Source organism: Monodelphis domestica, chromosome 2, assembly GCF_027887165.1.
Source record: "Monodelphis domestica isolate mMonDom1 chromosome 2, mMonDom1.pri, whole genome shotgun sequence".
Classification (NCBI taxonomy): Eukaryota; Metazoa; Chordata; class Mammalia; order Didelphimorphia; family Didelphidae; genus Monodelphis; species Monodelphis domestica.
In genome coordinates, this window is record NC_077228.1 from 44936686 (window position 1) to 44959131 (window position 22446).

General features: G+C 37.4%; 1 protein-coding gene and 1 non-coding gene across 3 annotated transcripts in view; both read left to right on the forward strand.

Moving 5' to 3' along the window:
- DDAH1 (dimethylarginine dimethylaminohydrolase 1) overlaps positions 1-22446 on the forward strand; it is a 216637-nt gene that overhangs the window by 122897 nt on the left and 71294 nt on the right. The window contains exons 1-2 of one of the 2 annotated variants that reach the window (XM_007480593.3): positions 19533-19681; positions 21918-22017. In XM_007480593.3, the coding sequence (XP_007480655.1) occupies positions 19679-19681; positions 21918-22017 (103 nt within the window). In that variant the 5' untranslated portion in view covers positions 19533-19678. Of the gene's footprint in view, positions 1-19532; positions 19682-21917; positions 22018-22446 lie in introns of those variants that run through there. The other variant, XM_001365893.5, reaches the window with a different exon arrangement.
- Positions 4439-4542, forward strand: LOC130457717 (U6 spliceosomal RNA). Its single transcript, XR_008917002.1, has one exon. It is a non-coding gene; the product is annotated as a U6 spliceosomal RNA (small nuclear RNA).

Here is a 22446-nt window from a genome sequence, read left to right on the forward strand (position 1 = left end):
CATATCATTCATTGGATTTTTATTGTTATTAAAAAAAGTCATATAAGGTCTTCTTTCTTGGCATGATAACATTAAACAGACTTTCTTATCATGGGGCATATGTTAACAGAAGACCTTTCATCTTATCATTATATAGTTGACCTCACCTTCTTGTCCTTGAAAATATGTTAACAAAGGAACTTCCTTCTTGACCTTATAAAGTTAACCAGATTTCCTCATTTAGAATATGTTAACCTAGGACCATTATGTAAGTTAACATTGTTAACATTAACGTTTCCATTATATAGTTAACCTCACCTTCTTGCCTTGACCATATGTTAACACAAGGACTTCCTTCTTGACCTTATAAAGTTAACCAGATCCTCTCCTTGGAGAATATGTCAACATAAGATGTTATATAATAAACATTATTAACATTAACATAAGACATTATATAATAAACATTGTTAACATTAACATTGTCATTATATAGTTAACCTTGCCTTCTTGTCCTTGAAAATATGTTAACACAAGAACTTCCTTCTTGACCTTATGAAGTTAACCAGTTATCTTCCCATTTGAGAATATGTTGACCCAAGACCATTATATAGTTACTACTTTTTGGTTACTATTGTTCATATTAACGTTGTCATTATATAGTTAACCTCACTTTCTTGCCTTGGAAATATGTTAACTCAGGGCTGTCCTTCTTGACCTTCTATAGTTAACCAGATAGTCTCTTTGAGAATAGGTTAACCCAAGACCTTCCTTCTTGACATTATTTAGCCAGCTATTATTATAATAGCTGAAATTTCCTTGGTCCTCTCTCTCCTCCCACCTCAACCTCCCAGTTCAGGAATTTAGGAGATAGATTAACTTTCTCGGGTCTCTAGAATGTAATTAAAAGCATTACCACTGTTGTCTAGGTACCACTTAGCACTGATCCAGAAGACTAATAGTATCCTTGTGAAGTGCCTCTGGGATAACAAAGAGACATACCTCGGAGGGCACTTTAATGTAGAAGAATAGGAATTAGCTAAGCATTTAAAATCTAGTAAAGAAAGCCCTGATCACTATCAAAAACAGAGTGGAAACAGGATCATACTAGGCTAATCCTGCTTTGGGCATGGATCAATTGTGTGACTTCTGGACAAGCCACAATCTCTCTTAACCTAAGTTTCCTCTTTTGTAAAATGGAAATGATAGTACCTGTCCTAGCTGCCTCAATTGTCAGGATAAAATGAGATAATGCTATAACAGACTTTCAAAACTACAAATCACTTGTACAATAAATGGCATTGTTACTGTAACCACATTGAATTAAATTTAAACTCTTACATTGAAGATGGGCATTGGAACCTACCTCAGTTTCTTCATCTGTAAAATCAGCTAGAAAAGAAAATGGCAAGCCACTTCAGTATCTTTGCAAGAAGCCCCCTAAAGGAGTCACAAAGAGTCAGGCACAACTGAAAAGTGACTAAACAACAATAACAACAACAACAAAATCTATGCTTTTCTTAATTCAAATGGCAACTAAGTGTGAGTGAAATGTACTGACAGTGGTCTCCATTTTTAATCCTACAAAACAGGATTGAGACATGTGCTAGGTCTGACCACACCCTCCTTGAATAGAAAAAAAGTCTGAGCTTTTGTTTTTAACTTTTAGAAATAGATAGCAGCAGTAAATTTTTCCAGTAAATTTTAACAGCCATGATGCAATGATGTGATTACATCAGTTTCAACTTAACATACCCTTCAGTTTCTCAGATTTGAAGCTTCCGAAGTCTTTGGGAGCTCCCTAACTGTCGTCCCTTTTGGATCAAGACCTAAAAAGCCAATAAAAGGGACTAAGTGACTTGCTGAAATCACAGAGGAAGTTCCGTGGTCTAGCAGGGACATGATCATTCACTCTGTCAGAGCCAGTGAACCAACTTGTCTCCTTACCTGTCAAAGCTTAAAGGGGATAAAAAGACACCTAGAATGAGACTTGCTCTTCTGGTAGCACTGCATGCAGCAGCCTATCAAAGAGAGTACTGACATCATTCATTCTTCTGTTTATCCTGCCACTACTATGAACAAACAAGAAAGAGTTGGATCAGGCAAAAGGAATTGTTGATTACTGAGAAGAAGAGGCCAAGAACACTGTAGAAGTCATCCATCTCTGGAGGACTTTAAAAATAAAAATGGTTTATTATTCAACCTGAGATGCTGCTATAAGTGTGGTTCTGAGGTCGCCCTTTACCTAATGACAATCTGCTTAGGTTAGGTTAGAGAGAGTAGCTATATTTTGCAAAATTGTACATTTCTAGTATTTAACACAACATTTGACACATGTCATTCCTTTATTTCGGTGATATCTGACTCTTCATGACCTCATTTGGAGTTTTCTCAGCAAAGATACTGGAGTGGTTTTGCCATTTCCTTGTTCAGTTCATTTTACAGACAAGGAAATCGATACCAACAGGGTTAAGTGACTAATCCAGGGTCACACAGCTAGTGTCTAAAACTAGATTTGAACTCAGTTCTTCTTGACTCCATGTCTGGCACTCTATCTATTGTGCCACCTAGCTGCCCATGTGGCATGTGGTAGGCACTAATAATATGTGCTTATTGATGGATTGATTGATCCTGTGAATAGAAGTATCTTATAGATATCAAACAGTCTATCAGTCAGCAAATACTAAGTGTCTCCTATGTGTTGGTAACAATACTAAACCCTGGGATACAAAGACAAAGAATGAAACTTAGGGAGGTTACATTCTCCAATGGAGGGACAATGAAACAAAGAGAATATATGGTATAATGGACATAGCATACTTACATAGATTTATATCTAAAAGGGATCTGAGAGGCCATTGAGTCCAACCCCTTCATGTTGTTGTTTTTTTTTAATAAAACCCTTACTTTCTGTCTTGGAATCAATACTGCATATTGGTTCCAAGGCAGAAGAGTGGTAAGGGCTAGGCAATGGGGGTTAAGTGACTTGCCCAGGGTCACACAGCTGGGAAGTGTCTGAGGCCAGATTTGAACCTAGGACCTTCCATCTCTAGGCCTGGCTCTCAATCTACTGAGCTACCCAGCTGCCCCCCCCCTTCATTTTTTATAACTAAGGAGACTGATGTACAGAGAGCTTCAATAACTTTTTCAAAAATCATGCAGACAAGTGGCAGAGAGAGGATTCAAATTCTCCTCTTCTGAGTCTAAATCCCTGACCAGTCTTGAAATCTGGAAGGCTTGGGTTTAAGACCATTCCAGTTGTATGTACATGGGCCACTTAACCTCTCAGTATCCAAGGCAACTCTTTAAGACTAGAAGTTGCAGGAAAATTACAACATTAATCAAAGGTGATTCCATGCCAGGAGTTTCCCACACCAGTGAAATTCAAGTAGAAAAAAGCCCAGATGATATTATATTGCTCCTAATAGAGGATCATGTTGTCATGTCCTACTCTTTGTGACCCTGGGGACCAAAGCATTCCAATACCATCCATGGGATTTTCTTGACCAAGATTGTAGAATGGTTACCACTTCCTTCTCTAGCAGACCAAAGCAAACAAAAGTTAAGTAAGCTGTCCAGGATCACACAGTTAGTAAATGTCTGATGCCAGATTTGAACTCAGTTAAGAGTTAATCTTTAAGAAGATTCCAGGACCAAGCACTCTATTCACTGAGCCATCTAACTGCCTCTAATATGGGATCATATTACTATCTTACAATTGTGTATTGTATAATATCATAATTACCATATTATCTTATAATCTAAGGAATATTTATAAAGTCATAAAGGACATTGCAAATACATTTCAATAAGCATTAAGAACCTACTATATGCCAGACATTGTGCTAAATGCTAAGGATATAAATAGGAAAAAGAAATACAGTCTCTGCCCTTAAAAAGCTTACTATCTAATGGGAAAAGACTACACACCAAAGAATTCTGGGAGACAAAAAAAGAGTTGTAGAAGAGAGGCACCAGAGCATGTAATATTCCATGAAGTCAAAACCAAGCAGAACTACTGATGGAAAATGGAGTTATTATCATTAAAATATTAAATATTAATTATTATTACTATGTATATATTACATGATTAAATGTGCATAACGTACAGTGTATTTGGGGATCTTCCAAAGACTTGTCTGAGTTCAGTTTGGAACCTAGGTCCTCCAGGCTCCACATCTTGCTTTTATAAATGTCTATAGTTGAGGCAACCAGGTTGTTCAATGGATAGAGCTCCAGGCCTGGAGTTAGAAGATCCCGAATTCAAATCTAGCCTCGGATACTTTTTTGGCAAGTCACTTAACCCCAATTGCCTAGTCCTTACCTTTCCACTGCCTTGGAATGGATACTTAATATTGATTCTGTGATAAAGGATGGAAAGGTTTGCAAATTCCTTTATCACAATTCTCAGACAGAAGGTAAGGTTTTAAAAAAGTAAATAAATATCCAGTGTCTTTTATAGATGTCTTCAGTAGCATAAATACTAAAATCAGAATGAGACAGCAAAGATTGGCATGAGCCCTGAGCAAGGATGGCATGCAAATTTGTAAAGCATTCCATATTTTAAAAAAATAAATAAAATGTAAAAGCTAGAGTAAGTGTCTATGACAAAATCATTTGCTAGTACACAGAAAGTCACCCCATTTTCCCCATTGTGACATCTGGATGGCCCTTGTCTTAGGTGATGTCTGTTACAAATTTCCATGTTACCAACTTTCTGAACATTTATTTGCATTTTTCATAACCATCATTGTCAACTTTCCTGATTTCCAATACAATAAAAACGCAGGGATTTCACAATTTCATTTGGTGATAAGTCATATTTTTTATTTAATTGTTCTGCTCAGACAATATCTCATTGCTCTTGTTCCCACATACAACGCTAGTATTGTTCCATTGTAGTCAACAAGAAAAAGAACCCTTTCAATCAGTACATTCTATACATACATCAGCCAGGCTGACATTGAAAGGAGAGTTCATGCTTGGGTTTTTTATTGAAAGCTAATCGCTTCTATCACCTCTCACAAAAAAAAATACAAGAAACAGCACAATGCTTTAGAAAGAACATTAGATTTGGGAAAGGAGCACTTGGGTTCAAATCTCTACTCTGCTATTTGCCACTTACATAACTTTGGCCCAGTTAGTTAACCTCTCTGTGTCTTTGTTTCCTCGTCTGTCAAATGAAGGGACTGGACTAGATGACCCCTGAGGTCCCTTTGAACTCTAAATCTGTGATCCCATTACCTTTCAGTAACATGATAGAAAAGAAGGGAGACTTTTTATCTGGTCCTCTTATGGAAGGGCTTTGTACTATCAGCAAGAGGTCCTCTTTAATCTCTATAAAGAAAGGGAACCAATCTATTCCCTTTTTTGGTCTGGTCCTTTTTGTTTTCTCCTTAATAATCTGACTCTTGAGTATGTGCCTATATGTTTTCCTCTATTTCTAATTTTCTAGATTGCAGTATGATTTTCATAGTCTCAACATAAATTTCATAAGTGAAAATTTATTCATTTCAACCCCCAATGCATTAGAACTTTGAAACCTTCATTGTTAATTATTTGGGGGAAACTGTGGTAGATAGAACACTGGTCTTAGTGTCAGAAATCTAGCTTTGAGTTCTACTATGCCTCCCAAGACTGTGTGACTTTAGATAATAAGCCTCGTCACTTCTCTGAGCATGTTTCTTCATCCATAAAATGTGAATAATAATATTTGCATTACCTACTTCAGAAGGTTGTTGTGAAGATCAGATGTGATGTGTATAAAATGCTTTGTTAACCTTAACATGCTATGAGAATGTCACTGTAAGGAGTGAAGAAAGGTTCCCACACCCTCACCCAATTATTTAAGAAGTTCTCCAAGAATCGATCAAACATGTAAATGAAGCATGAACAAGTCTTCTATAACTTCTTTGAATCAGTAAATCAAAGATATAAACAAAGATAAAAACAAGTCCTTAATCTATTTTGGAGAAGGAAAGTGCTTTTGAGGTATTGGATAAAATCAGCTGGTGACACAGAAGGAGCATATTGAGATTTTGATGAAATAATTAGATACATTAATGAGAAGGACCATGATGTGGCACAGTAGATTAAGAGCCAGGTCTGGATTCAGTAGGATCTGGGTTCTAATCTAAGCTCAGATACTGCCTAGCTGTGTGACTGAGCAAGTCACTCAACTCTGTCTGCCTGACTCTTGCCCTTCTGTCTTAGAGTTGTTACTAAGAGAGAAGGTAAGGAATTTTTTTAAAAGAAGAAACACTTCCAGAACTGCGCCTATCAGAGAGAAGATCTGAACAGCAGTGATCAAGCCTTAGAGAGCTTTGAAGAGACAGAGACCTGTTATGGGAACATAGAGGGAAGCAAGGAAGATTTAGTCACTCTCTTCCCCATCTCCCATTGACCAGAGACCAATCTTGTGGATTTCACTTAAGTTTCTTGGTATTCTAGGCAGATTTAATTTGTAGAGAAATACTGAGCTGCCTTGGGAGAGGGAATTTTCTCCTCTACAAGTTCCCTAGCCTGATGAAATCATAGGCTTAGTTGTTCTTGGAGGAAGCTAGGTAGAGCATTAGCTAGAGCACTAAGTCTGGGGTCAGAAAGACCTGAATTCAAATCTAGCCTTGAATACTAGCTGTATGACCCTGGACAAGTTACTTAATCTGCCACAGTTTCCTCATTTGTAAAATAGGGATAAATAAAAGAACCTATCTCCCAGAGGAGTTGTAAGAATCAAGTGATATTTCTAAAGTGCTTAGCATAGTGCCTGGCACATATTCGTTTGGTTCTTTTTTAATAAATGCTTCTTTTCTTTCTTCTTTCTGCAGAATAAGGATAATAATATTTTCCAGGATGCACATGATTGATTTCCCAAGTTAATGCTCATTAGGTACTCAATGAATGCTATATGTTATTAGTATTTCACTGACTATGAGCAGATCACTTATCAATCTTTCCAAAACTATAAATTTTAAGTGAGTTTTTACATCTGCATGGGTGAGCCAGGTTTTTTTTTTTTAAGGCAGGACTGATTAGTATTAGACATGGCATTTGGCTATTGGGTAGATCAAACAGAAGAACAGAAATTGTCGGTTGAAATCCTTCTATGCTCAACACTTTCTTGACTTCACAGGAAGCAAATGCCTTCATTAGCAGTTTGTGTTTACAGTCAAGTCTAATGTGATTTGGGTAACATGTTCTCTTCTTGTTAATGAGATCCATTCCCTTCAAAAGATGAGCTTCTATGATCCTATTAAGTCTGGTTTTTAGAAATTTTTAGATTTTAGGATCTTAATGCTATTATGCATAAAAGCCCAGAAACTTGATTTTTTGCATTTTCTTTGTCTCTGCCACTATCTGTGGCAAATGCCATACCAGAAAATGCATGATGGTCTTTTCTTGCCAACATGAGTAAGTATCAAGCATTTAATGAGATCAATGTCTATCCAAAGGCATGTCTGTTGATGAATCCCATTTGGTGAGTACAGTGTAAATTTTTCTGAATTATTATGCCAACCTGTTTCTTATTTATCTTTGAATATTGCTTATGTAGAGCAACCTGTCATAGTGAATAGAGCTCTGGTCTCAGAGGCAAAAGGACTTTGGTTCAGATCCGACTCCTGGCACTTGATCCAAGGGAAAACATCACTGAGCCTCAGGCAACCCCCCAATTCCCCCAGAACTTATCTAGGCCACCTTGAATGGTTTGCCTCTAAATTGGTAAAAGGAGTTCCAAAATATAAATCATAGGTTCTTATATATTGATATGCTCAAAAGATATTTTCATTTGATAGAGGAGGCAGAGGTAGCTGAGAAAGCTTAAGTGATCTGTCTCCAGTAACCAACTAGTACATATCAGAAATGGGAGCATATGATAATCAATTTAGAGCTGGAAGAGGAGGAAGCTATAGCTCAGAGAGAGCCTGATTCTATTGTTAAGTGCTTAGCATAGTACTTGGCACATAATAAAAACTTAACAAATGATTGTTCCTTTCTTTCTTACATTTTTGACAATTTTTATACACAGTCTGCCCTTCTTTTGCTGTAATCACTTTTTTTGACAGTTCACAAGATTTTAATACATATTCTTTAATTCCTCATCATGAAGCCACATAGCTGTGTCTTTGATGAGCTGCTCATTTTTTCCAAGTCCAGCTTGAATTATAGACCATAGCTTTTCTTTCTTTCTTTCTTTCTTTCTTTCTTTCTCTCTCTCTTTCTTTCTCTCTTTCTTTCTTTCTTTCTTTCTTTCTTTCTTTCTTCCTTCCTTCCTTCCTTCCTTCCTTTTTAAATAACCCTTATTTTCTGTCCCTGTAATAATTTTAAAATAGAAGGGCAAGGACTAAGCAAATGAAAGTGAGTGACTTGCTCAGGGATACCCAACTAATGAGTGTTTGAGGTCACATTTGAACCCAGGTCTTCCTAACTCCAGGTCTTGCTCTCTATCCACTGAGCCGCCTAGCTGACCCCTATAGATTTTCAAAAGGTTTTAAATCAGGTGAATCTCCAAGCCATTGAAACATGTTTATCTCCATTTCTCAAATATATTTCTTAATCTTTCAAGGCATATCACATGCCACAAAGCTGGTTGCAGTATTCCATTACCATGTAGAAATTTCTGCAAGTTCAAAACAATTCTACTTTTAAGTTTATCAATAGATTTATTAGAATTTATCACTCCTGCAATGGAAATGACTTCCAGAAACTCTGGAAGTGAAAAAACAAACAAACATTTTTTTGGATGGATAGTTTGCAATCTAAACGAAGATGCCCGGTTCTTGTAGGCTCACCTGGATTTCATCTGAAAATGGTTTTGAAATAACCTTGAATGAAAAAGTGAATTTCATCAGTAAAAATTACCTTTTTCTAATCTGTATTACTTCAACCTTTGTATTAACTTTCCCATGATAGTCTTCTATTTTTCTGTAGCAATGACCATCAACCTTTTTTACTGGTCTTTTCACTGTTCTTCCAGAGAAGAAGTCTATGCCACATTGTAGAGAAATTAATAGGAACCCCAGCCTTTGCTTAGCAATGTTTTTGTTTGTTTGTTTGTTTTTGTTTACAGTTACACTTTCCATTGTGCTTTGGTATAAACCATTCTGTTTCATTGTAGGTTTGAATGAGCCTTGAACTACTTAACTCTCCCGCTACCGAGGGAGAGTTAGCCACTTCAGTAGCACTAACAGTTATTGAAGTGTGCTCTTCAAAAACTACAATATTTTGGTCATTTTCTTAGAATAACATTCATTCTTTAAACGGAACTAAAAGTAAGACAAAGAGAAACATGGCATAGCATCCAGAACTTGTCTGAAAGAGAATTAACTAAAGGTAGGGAGATCAGCCAAATCTAGTTTCATTTGATCAAGCAAGGTCAGATATTCTGTGTTAACCTGGTGTCAGCAAAAGTACCTAGGTAAGGGGCTACTGGGTGACTCAGTGGATAGAGAGCCAGGCCTAGAGATAGGAAGTCCAGGGTTCAAATCCGCCCTCAGATACTTACAAGTTGTGGGACTCTGGGCAAATCATTTAACCTTGAATACTTAGCCTTTAACACTCTTCTGTCTTGGAATCAATCCAAGATGGAAAGCAAAGGTTTTTAAAAATCAAATAAAAATTTACCAAAAAAAAAGTACCTATGTGTGATCATTGAAGTGACAAAATAAAACTATCAAAATTATTATTTGTCTCAAGTAACTTGTATAGGACTGAATAAATAGGATGTCATATGGCCATAATTAAAGTACAGACTGAGACCTTTAGACTTCAAATCCAAGATCTTGATTTCATTCTCTTATCACCAGGTACCACCACAGATTACTGCTTTTCTATCTAAGCTACTAACCTTAAAAATAGCATTTCTTTCATCAGTGATAGAAGATATATTTCATTGACCCAGGGTCATTTGAAACATCAATTTTCATTTTACAGTATGATAGAGAGAGCTATAAAAATTGAAGACAACCAGAATGAATGTAATGGGGTATGCTCTAAAAGGTTCCCTGTTTGTTTTTTAACTGAGTTTCTCCTAAGAGCCTGTTTTATTGCTATTTACTCCTGTGTCCTAAAGATAAAATATAGAAAAGAATTCCAGTTAATTAAAAGATACGGTAATTCATAATGGACCCCCCCCCCCAATTTAATCAACATAAGGGAACAAGTTGTCCCACTGTGCCAACCTCTTCAGGTCCTAAAGCCTGAAGGTTCATCATTCAAATGCATGCTGGCCTTCATGAACATTCCTGGCAAGCTTTTTACATTCTGTATCCTGTTTACCCAGGATCTTTAATCAGGGTACAATTTAGTGTCCAAGGTCTCTAATCCACAGAAGTATCATTCATCTCAGACATGAAGAGAATGTGGATGCAAAGTTCCCTTTGGTACATGACCTTGTATAACTCAATAGACTTTAAGTGCACAGTGCCCAAAATGGAAGGTCCACTTGCTAAACCTCATGTTAGTGATTAATATGTAGAGACCTTGGTGTATTGGACAGAGCAGAAGCTTGAATGCTTGCTTCTCTTCTAGTCTTGATTGGAGGCTGATGTGACACTGAGCAAGTCATTTAACTTACCTGAGCTCCTGTTTCCCAATGCCTGGTCACCTTGGCTAGAAGGGTTTTCTCCCTGCTCAAATTTCTCATGGTGTTTGTCAGAATGAAATGCAGTGGAATTCTAGGGTGTAGTCTTGTTTGTTGCCTTAAACACAAAATCCAGGAATATGGGGCGGTGTGCAATTGGTACCCTGTATAGTGTCTGATTCCAAGGAGCTGCCTAGAGATTAGTAGGGTCAACTGTGCTGCATCCCTTATATCACCCTCTGAGCAACTCTGCTGCCCTAAAGGTGTGCCTTTGCCAGACTCAGATGACCTTGGTCATTCGAAGTTTCAGCATTCTGACAAGTTTCTCTTCGAACTTCTCCTGACTTTATCATGTACCAAGTATATACAGATATAAGCAGATAGACAGACAGACAGACACAGATAGACGCAGACAGATAGACAGAGATAGATAGATAGATAAATAGATAGATAGACAGATAGAAGATAGTTTAGATAGATAGATAGATAGATAGATAGATAGATAGATAGATTAGAGACAGACAGAAAGACAGGCAAATAGGTAGACAGGCAGTCAGGCAGCAGATAGACATAGATAGGACAGACAGACAGGTAGATAGATTAGATAGATAGATAGACAGACAGACAGGCAGGCAGGCAGACAGACAGACAGACACAGACAGATAGATAGATAGACAGACAGACAGACAGACAGACAGACAGACAGACAGACAGACAGACAGAAGGATATTCTCTCTCCTGTTACTTTAAAAGCTACTCAAAGGTCAGAACTGTGCCTTGTTTAATTTTTGTTTCCCATCACCATCATCATCATCACTGTAATTTCTTACCTGCCTCCACTCTTAACTCTCAGGACATTTCTACTTCTGTTCCAGCAACCTTCTCAATCTGGAATGCCTCCACCCCTGCAGATCTTTCTCTGATTGTTATATTCCTTCCTAGGACCACTGCCCAGGCCATTCATGTTCACTTTTCACTCAACTCCACTCCTGACTTTCCAGACTCTTCCACCTTCTCCCTGACACCTTCCTAGCCCCTTTAATGTATTATCTTCTCCCTGCAGAATGTGTAGAAAGAAATGTTCTCTCTGCAGAATGTGTAGAAAGGAACTTTCCTTGAGGGCAGAGAGTGCCCCCTTTTTGCTTGCATTTGTATTTTCAGTGCTTAGAAAAATCCTTGGCACATAATTAGTATTTGTAAATGTTTTGTTTACCTTTATTCATTATTATTATTATTCTATTATTCTATTTCTATTATATGACATAGTATGTATAATAAATTATATTTTTATTATTTTTAGTTATTATTACCTCTTTAGTTCACATTTCTATAGTATTTGACAGCTTGCAAAGTACCAAAAAGACAATTGATCCTTGCATCAAATCTGTCAGGTAGGTAGCCTTATTATCAACTCCATTTTAGATGAGGAAATCAGAGGGCTTAAGTGACTTGCCCATGGTTAAGCAGTTAATAAACCCAAGTCTTGCGGCTTTAAAGTATAGCCCTTACCCACTGGACCATGCTGCCTCTGCCACCTAATGCATGCATAATAGATACTTAATGGTATTCATTAAATTGAGTCTGTAAGGGGCATAGGTCAATAGTGAGTATACTCCATTTTTCTGAGCAAAAGAGCAAACAGAAATTGGATCAGTTAAGAATAGACCAAAGGAAGAGCAGGTAGGTAGCATAGTGGAAAGAGTGCAAGGCCTGGAGTTGGGAGAAGCCGAATTCAAATCTGGCCTCAGAAACTTCCTAGTTGTGTGACCCTGGGCAAGTCACTTAATTCTGTCTTAGAGTTGTTATTAACACAGAAAGTAAGAGTTTAAAAATAGAGTTTGTAAAATGAGAAACTGAACTTAAATATTTAACATCCTTTCCAATTCTACAATTCTTTCATCAAGCCGGTACACAACACTGGACTTCTATGAATCTATTTTTTCTCTGTAACAAAATGGGCAGGGTATTTGCTCCCCAAGCCTTGCGGGGCCTTTGTAGGTAAAGTGTTCTGTAACCCTTGAAGCATTAAATAAATGTGAGTTTATATTACCTAAACTGTAAACTCCATGAGAATAGAGGACTGACATCCCCAGTACCTGCACATAATGCTTAGTAAAAATGTATCACATTGAATAACACACAAAACAAATGGAATATATTATAACATGATCAAGTGGGGATAGGCACAATCTAAGCAACACCCTTCCTAAATGTGTGCTAATAACAAAGGAAACAGAAATTGACTAAGGTCAACCATCATATTTTTAACTAAGAAGTCCAGGAGATCCTGTACAACTTCAAAATGGCATCAAGTTTCAGGCAAGCATTTCTGCATCCACCTCTGAATCGTTTGTTTAGCATCATTAGCATGTCCCAGTTAACATAAAAGACAAGATAAGACCAAAAGAAAGTTCCTGGGCTCATAGATTTAGAGCTAAAAGAGACCTTATAGGTCACTGAGGTCAATCCCTTAATTCATAGATAAGAAGCTAGGACTCAGAGAATAACTTACCCAGGGTCCCACAGCTGGGAAACTACTTCAGTATAGCCAGTCTACCATTAGTAAGGCTCCATTTCTGCACACCAACTCTGCTGGGCTAGACACGTACAGAGATAGGAGAGGGCATGTATGACCACAGACTGCAGGACTTGGGCAGTAGGAAGACCTAGGTTGAAATCCCTCCTCTAACACTTACTAGCTGTATTAGCCTAGACATATCACTTTATCCCTTGATCCTCAGTTACCTCATCTGTAAAATGAGGGTGATAATATCATTCATTTCATAGAGTTATTTCAAGGATCAAATGAAATACAACCTGCAATATTGGGAGTGGGAGAAGAGAAGAAAGACACTACTCTTTTCACCAAGCACCCTTATCTCCGGACTTGTTCAGGAGGGAACCTGACCCCAAAGAGGAGGAATCAGACTTTTCTCCTACTCCCTGGGCTCATTTATGACCCTATCTTAGAGCAGAACTCTAAGGGAAAATCTCTTAAATAAAGTTTAGGTAGGGATCCTGTCAAGGGTCATCGCTAAAATGGATTCACAGTTGACCTTCCAGAAAACAGTTTAATGTATCAAGTAGTTGATATCAGGTATAGGACAGCTGTTTATTTCCTCCACCACAAAATAAATTCTTAAAATACAAAAGACTTTAAAGGGCACATTAACAAATACTTAAAATATAAAATGATGATCCCTTACTCCTAATATATTCTCCAAGAAGTTTGATTCTGAAGACATGAAACACTTTATAAGACTGCTAACCAGTTGGAACCACAACATTCTAGGAATTTAATCCTAGATCTCCAGGCAAGCCATACTCTGGCATGGACTTTCTTAATCCATTTGATTGTAGTATCCCCATGGTGGTGCTCATCTTCTCCTCTGAGAAGTTGTTGTGTAGATAACCTCCTACTAGGCAACTAGCACCAGGACTCAAGAGCTCTCGAAACACATCCAATTCAAGATCTCTCCTTGGTCACCTGTGTTCAGGGAAAGAAACCAGAAGGAGCAACTAGAAACTTGAGATGCAGTCTCAGGCAAACACATGTGTACACTGCTGTTTGTGTACATGCCAAAGCACTTGTCATTCTATCAGGGAAAAACAAAACTTAGTTAAATAGTAGTTACTGCCACCAAATAGTGACAGAGTATAGAAGAGTCCTAGTCATGAATTGAGCTTCATAAACACACTCAAATAAATAGATGTCATCATTGTCCACAATGTCTCTATAACACTGATATCAAATAAAGATAATATGGTAAACAGCTTGCTAATGTCAACACTGAATAAAATCAAGTGTAGAACTATGGGCTAGGTCTAATGCTGTTACACGTCAAAATGGGTATTATCTTTTGTAAGGAGGAGAAAGGAGGGTTTTATATAAAAGGTTGGACTGGATTATTTAAGAATAGGTTCACCAGGAATTTTAATTAATTCCAAAAATTTTATTTAACAATTTATTTATAAAATATAGAAAGAGTGAAGTAAGAAATCAGAGAGAGGATAGGGTTAGATAGCTAGCCTATGCACTAAGTATTTTGCTTCAGCCCCTGACTCAACCCAGGCAGAGGAGTTTTGTCCTTAGCTAGAGAGACCTCAGCTTTGAGCTAAGGACCTGAAAATGCAGGGAGCATCTCTCAAAAGGATAGGTCTCTCCTGAGGACAATCTCTTCAGAAAATCCAGGAAAGGAAAATCCAGCTCTTTTCACTCACCACAAGTCAGTCCAAAGGGAGAGATTCAAGGACCATCTCACCAGGAAAGGTCTCAGATCCAGTCAGCAGATTCTTCACCAACCTCCAACTCAAACTCAGAACTCCAGAAGAAGCCAAAGTTCTACAGGAAGTTGTAACTCCCTTTTAAAGACACTTTCTTTTGTGTCACTTCCTGTGCCTTCCTCCACTTTCATGACTACCAATTATAGTTGAAGCTTTGCTTAGGAGTGCTCAGGGGGCAGTCAGTTTGATTCTGATTTGTCACCCACTATCGCACACGTGGGTCATAGACCTCTCAAACTCAATGATTAAGTGGGATGTTTACACTTTTGGTGATTAAATCTAAAAATGGGCAGGGGAGTTAATTTAATCTTCATAATCAGGGGAGAGTTAATTAATTTCATTTTAACAATCAGGGGAAAGTTAAATTTAATCTTTACGCTTTTCAGTTATTAAATTTTGAAAAAAAAACCTTTGAATTTCTTTGTAGGAAGAGAGATGAAAGAGCCCATAGGGTATTATTGTTGTTCATCCATAATGAAAAATAATTTCCAATTGCTATTATGTGTTTCCTATATATTCACTTGTTTTATTCATCTATGGGTCTGCAGATGCCTCATTTCTTTGGGAGATGACCAGCATCAAGTCAGCATATGAAACAGCTAAACAATTTTGTGGCAGAAAAGGGTAGGTAGAGGGACAAGAAGAACAAGAGACAGGTAGAGTAAAAAAGGAAGATGGAGCTTTGGTCAGAGGGAATATCAAAAGAAGTGAAATAAGAAAATAGGATAGAAGAAAGATAGGGGCTTAGACTGAATAGCTTTATGATTCATTTATCTCCCTAATGCTGATACTAAGCAGCTAATCTCACTTTCCCTCTGCCTTGGAACCAATATTTAATATTACTTTTAAGACAGAAGGAAAGTTTTAGAAAAGGAAGAAAAAGGAAAAAAGTCAGCTCTCAACCCCTTAGTAGACCAAGGCTGTCCATATATGCTCCAATTCTGTAGCCTTTCAGAAACAAGTCCCCAGAATCTTCCATATAGTGGTGCCATCTTAGGTGATCAAAGCCTGTGCAAAATCCCCATTATATTTTTAATTCCCCATTATCCTAGATGTAACTCATCTGTACTGTAATACTTAAGGATCTTAATTTCACCATTATAGATATTCTCTCCTTCACTGTATATCACAAACAACACCCCCAGTACTCAGTATCCTGTCATGAGTTGAGGTGACTACAAAGTTCAACATCCTATGGCAAGCCTGGGGATGAGATTCATCTACTAAAATAGATAATGGTGATAATGAAATTTCTCAAGGAAAATATGATAATAATTAAGACAGATTAATAGTGACATTAAATGTCAAAGTTTATTAGATGATTCTTGGGTGATATGTAGGAAATCTTTTAAGAGGGCCTGGTTTACCTCAAATTGTACCTATTCTGTGTTATTTCAAAAGCAGAGATTATATTGATTTCTAAAAGATATTTTCAACCATCTCTTTCTTGATATTTTCTCCATTCTTGGCCTCTTTTGTCCTGATCTTTTCTGGTTTACTTCTTGCCTCTGTGACCTTTGTTAATAAACTTTTGTCCTTCCTTCTGTTGTCTCCAAGTCTAGATATCACCTAAGGCACCTTTTTCTTTCTTCTTTTCTTTTTTCCTCTTTTGACTAATAATCTTAACCATACACTCATGCCTTCAGTTATCCCCTTAAAATAATCTCTCCCTCCATCCTGTGCTCACTCTCTCTCTCTCTCTCTCTCTCTCTCTCTCTCTCTCTCTCTCTCTCTCTCTCTCTCTCTCTCTCTCTCTCTCTCTCTCTCTCTCTCTCTCTCTCTCGAGTTCCAGTCCTGTAGTTCTTAGTTCTTGCTGGATATTTCCAGTACTACAAATTCAATATGCCTAAAATTCATCCATTTACTCCTACCAAATTTCCCATTTCTGGCAATGTTATCATTCTTCTACTAGTCACCAAGACTAAAACTTAAGAGGGGTTCTTGATTTTTAACTTTTGACTGTCCTTCACACTCTAATGAGCCAATCATTGCCAAATCCCATCAACCTTACCTCTGAAATCTCTCACATCTGAGCCTTTCTCTCTATTTTTGCCACTGCCATCCCAATTTCAAAGTAATTCCCTTTCACCAGTACCATTATAATAGTCTTAGAGTATAACTTTTTTTTATATAAGCACATCTTTGATAGAGATTCCAAAGTAACCTTCATTCCCTTGGCCAAAATCTTTAGTGCTTTCCAGTTGCCTACAGGATAAAATAGAAATTCCTATTCCTAGTATTCAAGCCTTGCTTAAGTTGGTTCCACTCTATTTTTTTCCCCCATTTGAAGTTCACCTTGCTTTGTCTAATGCATTCTGTGTTCCAGGCAAACTGGACAGTTTGTCATTTCTTGACATTGACCTCCTTTTTCCCATCTCCTTGCATTTGTATATTCCATCCACTTGCCTGGAAGGATCGTCATCCTTTCTTTTACCTATTTGAATCCAAGGATAAGCATAATTCCTACATCTTTCCTAAAGCCTTCTTTCAGTCATCCACTTTAGAACTACATCCCTCCATATAACTGGTCACCTTCTATCTTGTATTTATTCATGTACTTGCGTTATACCTCAATAAGGAGGGTGTGCAGTGCCTTGGTCTGGCATAAGGAAAATGAGATAATTTAGAACAAAATTAATTTAGCCATAGTTTCAATTTCTTTCCATTTTCATGAGTTATATGACCCATTGTTGAATTCCAGCTTCTGGAAGAAATTTCTGTTTTTTTCTAAACACTTCTCTCCACCCTGAGTAATACTAAGTTCCATTTGATGGGGTCACTGTCTCGATGAAAAGCTGGGTGGGGTTGGGGGGGGGGGAAGGATTGGGTTTGTTTTCTGAAAGTCAACTGAAACAGCATTAACCATAGACATGTGACCTCAGGACAGGCAGTTCCTTGAAGGTTGGGGCTTTGGATTCTTTCTTTCAACAATCTCCACTTTTATAGCTATATTTAGTATTCTGGCTGCCTACATGACTGGCTTGCCGTGTAGCCCTGTCAGGAGAGCATGGAGCCTGTTTGTAGCTGGAGTTTGTCTGATTCACCAGAGCCCTGGAGCCAAGTGCATGTGGTTTTCAATGGGCAGCCTACTACTGCCTCTCCCACTTCTCCAGAAAGACTGCCTTGGGGTCAGTTTTTTCACCTTGGTGCCATATGGTCCTTCAGTTCTCACAACTAGCAACATGGAATGTTTTATTATTGTTTTTAATAGCAAGGCCCTCCTATGAAGGTTAACCATGAAAGTAGCATCCCCTACTCTCCCCCCCATCCATCCCTCCCCCTTGACTAGTTTGTGGTGTGGAAGGATCAGAATGTCATTGTTTATATGGATGTGACTGAGTGTTACAAAAAATTACTATCTTTGCACTAGAGCCAGGTTTTGGGTGCCAGGGCAGCTGTTTTAACTTTTCTGAAACCACAGAGGTTTTGCCTTAAAAAAAATTAATAATAATTTCAAAGGACATAGTTTTAAAGTTACAAGAATACATTCTCCCTGGACTAGTACAGGGTTCCTTCTCTCTCTTTTCCTTTTAAAAAAGTTAATGCAGAGATCCCCTCCAAGTACTAATTAGGTCCAATCCTGTTTCATGTCCAAGATTTGACAAGGCATCCCACCCCACAAGTCCTGTAGTCCCCTCTATCTCCACCACTATAATTGTGATCTCTCTGGGAGCAAAGGAAAAAGGTTAAGTAAAAAATAACCAATACAGTGATCGTGTCTGAAAATGGAAACAACATTCAGCCCTCACAATTATTTGGCTTTTCAATTAACTATAGCTCTACTTTGTAAATTATCCTTTCATTTACATTGTTGTCACCATTATGTGCATTGTTTTCATGGATCTGCTCATTTTGTTCTATGTTAGTTCATATAGGTCTTGGTACCTTTCACTGAAAAATAAAATAATATGTTGTCAAAAATAGTTGACTGGGGACAGATAGGTGGCTCAATGGATAGAGAGCTAAAAGCCTGGAGACAGGAGGACCAAATTTTAAATCTGGCCTCAGATTTCCTACTTGTGTGACCCTGGGCAAGTCTCTTAACCCCAATTGCTGAACCCTATCCAGTCTTCTGCCTTAGAACCAATATTTAGCAGCAATTCTAAGAAAGAAGATAAGGGTTTGTTTGTTTGTTTTTCCATTTGACTGTTAGAGAGTAGAGAAATGGGAATTGTACTAAGATTCTAGTTCTACTCCCTATAGATAACCAAGTCATTTCACTGTCAGGGTCTCAATTTTCCCATCTTTAAATAAGGAGTTGATAATATTCTTGAGGGTACAGCTAGGTGACTTAGAATCAGAAAGACTCATCTTCTTGAGTTCAAATCCAGTCTCAGACACTTAGCTGTGTGATCTTAGACAAGTCACACAAACCTGTTTGCCTCATTTTTCTCATCTGTAAAATGAGCTAGAGAAGGAAATGGGAAACCACTCCAGTGGTAAGAAAACCCCAAATGGGGTCATGAAGAGTCAGAGAGTACTGAAATGACTGAAACAGCAACAGTGGTGTCCTTGAATATCTATAAAGTCCCTTTCAGCTCAAATATTATAACTAAATTACATTTCTACCGGGAAAAAAAAATCTATTGTTCCTGGATTGGAGACAGTACGTGCAGAATTTTCAGGCCAAATTGCATTTTTATGATCAAGTTCTTACTGAGTCTCTGAAGAAAGGAGGTTGTGAAAGAAGGGCTCACTTCCCTAATAGGGACATTAAATAGCAATACTACAATTCTCATGCTCTCTCTCAGTTCAGTGTATTTTCCATTAACATAATGGCAGAGATGCCAAAGGAAGACAGCTGCATAATTTCCAGAGTTCAGCAGAACTTAACAAGTCATGGTAAATACTACTTTGCTTCTTTTTTTTATTATTCACATTATAGCAAATATTCCACTTCCTCTTACACAGGGCAGCTTATTCTCCTGTGGAGAGAGGTCATTCGATGTAGTTATTACACCATTAAGACCATCTCATCCATGGAAATAATTTTTTTTATTGTTCTGAGTCACTTGGGTTTGTGGAGTCTTTACATGGGTTCCAGAATGAGGGTGAGATGATATATTTATTTTACTTTGTATCCTCTTGAAAGTTTTTTTTTTGCCTGCATGAATATAAGCCTTGTTGTTAAAGTATTTCCATATTTTTCTTACATTAGAAATCACTCTGAGATATTTCTGTCTACAGAACGCCTCATTCACAATTCACCATGTGTACTCAGTGGCCTGTGATTTGGCAGGGTTAGATGCTTTTTCTGGTGTTTTTGCATTTTTCCCTCCATCCCTGTTTACATCTTCTCATCCTATGTCTCTCAGCCATGCTGGAAGCAATGCAGACCTTAGAAAAATGTTTAGACTAATTGGCTGCTTCCCATGAAAAGTCTTGTATTAAATTAAGGATTTCAAAAGGCATTGCTGTATTCTTAAAAGGCTTCCTGGTTTCTGTCTCAAGATATTATAATTAGGTAAACTCCACTGGAAGTGGTCAAATTGGCAGGTTGGCTTCAGATCTGAATGTCATTGTACTTTGAAGAGTTGGTTCTGGATTCCTATAAAGATTCAAAATTTCATTTCAAAATTGTAGGTTTATGATTTCAGGAAAGAGAAAGAGCCACACACAAACACACCTAAAATTCAGAGTTTGTTGAATAATATACAAACCATGTGCACATTCTCATTCAAGGAGACATCCCATCCCTATTCACTGGATCCCCATCTTTGTCTTGCCCCAGGAAATTAAAACTGCCCATGTAACAGTTCCAAAAAGTCAGCTTTGTCCAAACCCCAGGTCATCTATAGCCCTTCAATCTTAAAATCTATGCAGTTTTATACTTTGGTAGGAAAAGGAGTTGACAGTCTCTTACAAATCACCTTTGAGTAGATCATCGAAGGCTAAACACCTGGGATAACAGATTTCCCTTGGACTTGGGGACTAAATTTATAGATATTCATCAGTTACTCTTCTGTCTGCATGTTACCTCTTCTCTGGTCTTATTCTAAACAACCTGCATCAAAAATTTTCTTTTGTTAGAACATATTAGGTATATTTGTTAATTATCTAAGGCAGTGGTGTCAGACTCAAACAGAAAGAGCCTGCATGTGGACTTTAAAAACCAAAAATTAACATTATTTATGTTTTATTGGAGGGCAGTTAGGTAATGCAGTGAATAGAGTACTGGGCTTAGGAAGACTCGTCTTCAAGAGTTCAAATCTAGCCTCAGACGCTTACTAGCTGTGTGACCCTGGACAAGTAATTTAAACTCTTGTTTTCCTTAGTTTCCCCTACTATAAAATGTGCTGGAGAAGGAAATAACAAATCAATCCAATATCTTTTTCTAGAAAACTCCAAATGGGGTCACAAAGAGTTGTACACAACTGAACAATAACAATGTTTTATTGTCTTTTTATTTATCTTGTTGAACACTTCCCAATTATATTTTAATCTAGTCTGGCCACACTTAGGAGTTTTGAGGACCACATGAAGTTGAGTCTGTCACCTCTGATCTATAGGGAACAAAATTTGTTGGGTTTGCTCTTTTATCTATTTGATTATAAACTGGAAAGACTATTTCAAATTTCTGGAGATACCATAATCCAACACTCCAAAAAAAATCTTAACTAGAAAACAATAACTTTTTTATATTGGTTTGTACATTCAGAAGACCTTTGAAACTCTGATAGTCCTTTTGTATATTGCCTTGTATAAATATGATTTCTAGGAAGAGTTTCAAAATAAGCCCTATATTTGTCGGCCAGGTGTTAAAGGTAGGGTTTGAAAAGATAAATCCATTTTCATAGGTCCTTATTGATATTTTAGAGATAGTCTTTTAAAGATGTGTGTGTGTGTGTGTGTGTACACATAAATATAACTTGACCTTGAAATAGAAAAGGAGAAAAATGAGCATTCTCTAATGGAAAATTTCCTCCTTCTCACCAAATGAGGTGGGTTTAGTGATTGGAGCAATTTCTGTATGGCAGATCTCTGTTTTTATTGGTGTTCATGTGGAAAGAGAAAATGTTTTCATTTGGGGAAATAGTAAGATGCTTTTTGAGATTCTGAATTACTTCTATTTCTACAGGTTGACATGATGAAAGGAGCATTAGAAAATCTTCAGCTCAATATCGTAGAGATGACAGATGAAAATGCAACCTTGGATGGTGGAGATGTTTTATTCACAGGTATGGCCATCTATACAGGCTTTTCTATTTTTTCAAGAACCCACCTTCAATTTTCTATTTGAGAGATTATTAACTTGAGACTGAAATTATTTAAGGAGAATATTCTTTCCAGATGGAAAGATGAATTTGAATAATTTGGAATGCAGTTTGTTTTGGTTTGATGCCATAGTATTGAGAGCAATACTGGAATAAGGATTAGGGACTAGACCTGTGATTTCATTGGTCTAGGGAATTCTCAGATGAGGAAACTCCCTCTAATAATACATATCAGTACCTCTTCTACAGTCTATATCCTTAAAAATTATGTAGAATAGCAAGAGGTTAAATGATTAAACCAGGTCAGGCAGTCAGAGATGGCATTTGAACTCAGATCTTCCTGACCCCATAGCCATCTCTCAATTAATTATACCATGCTACTTTTACCACTAT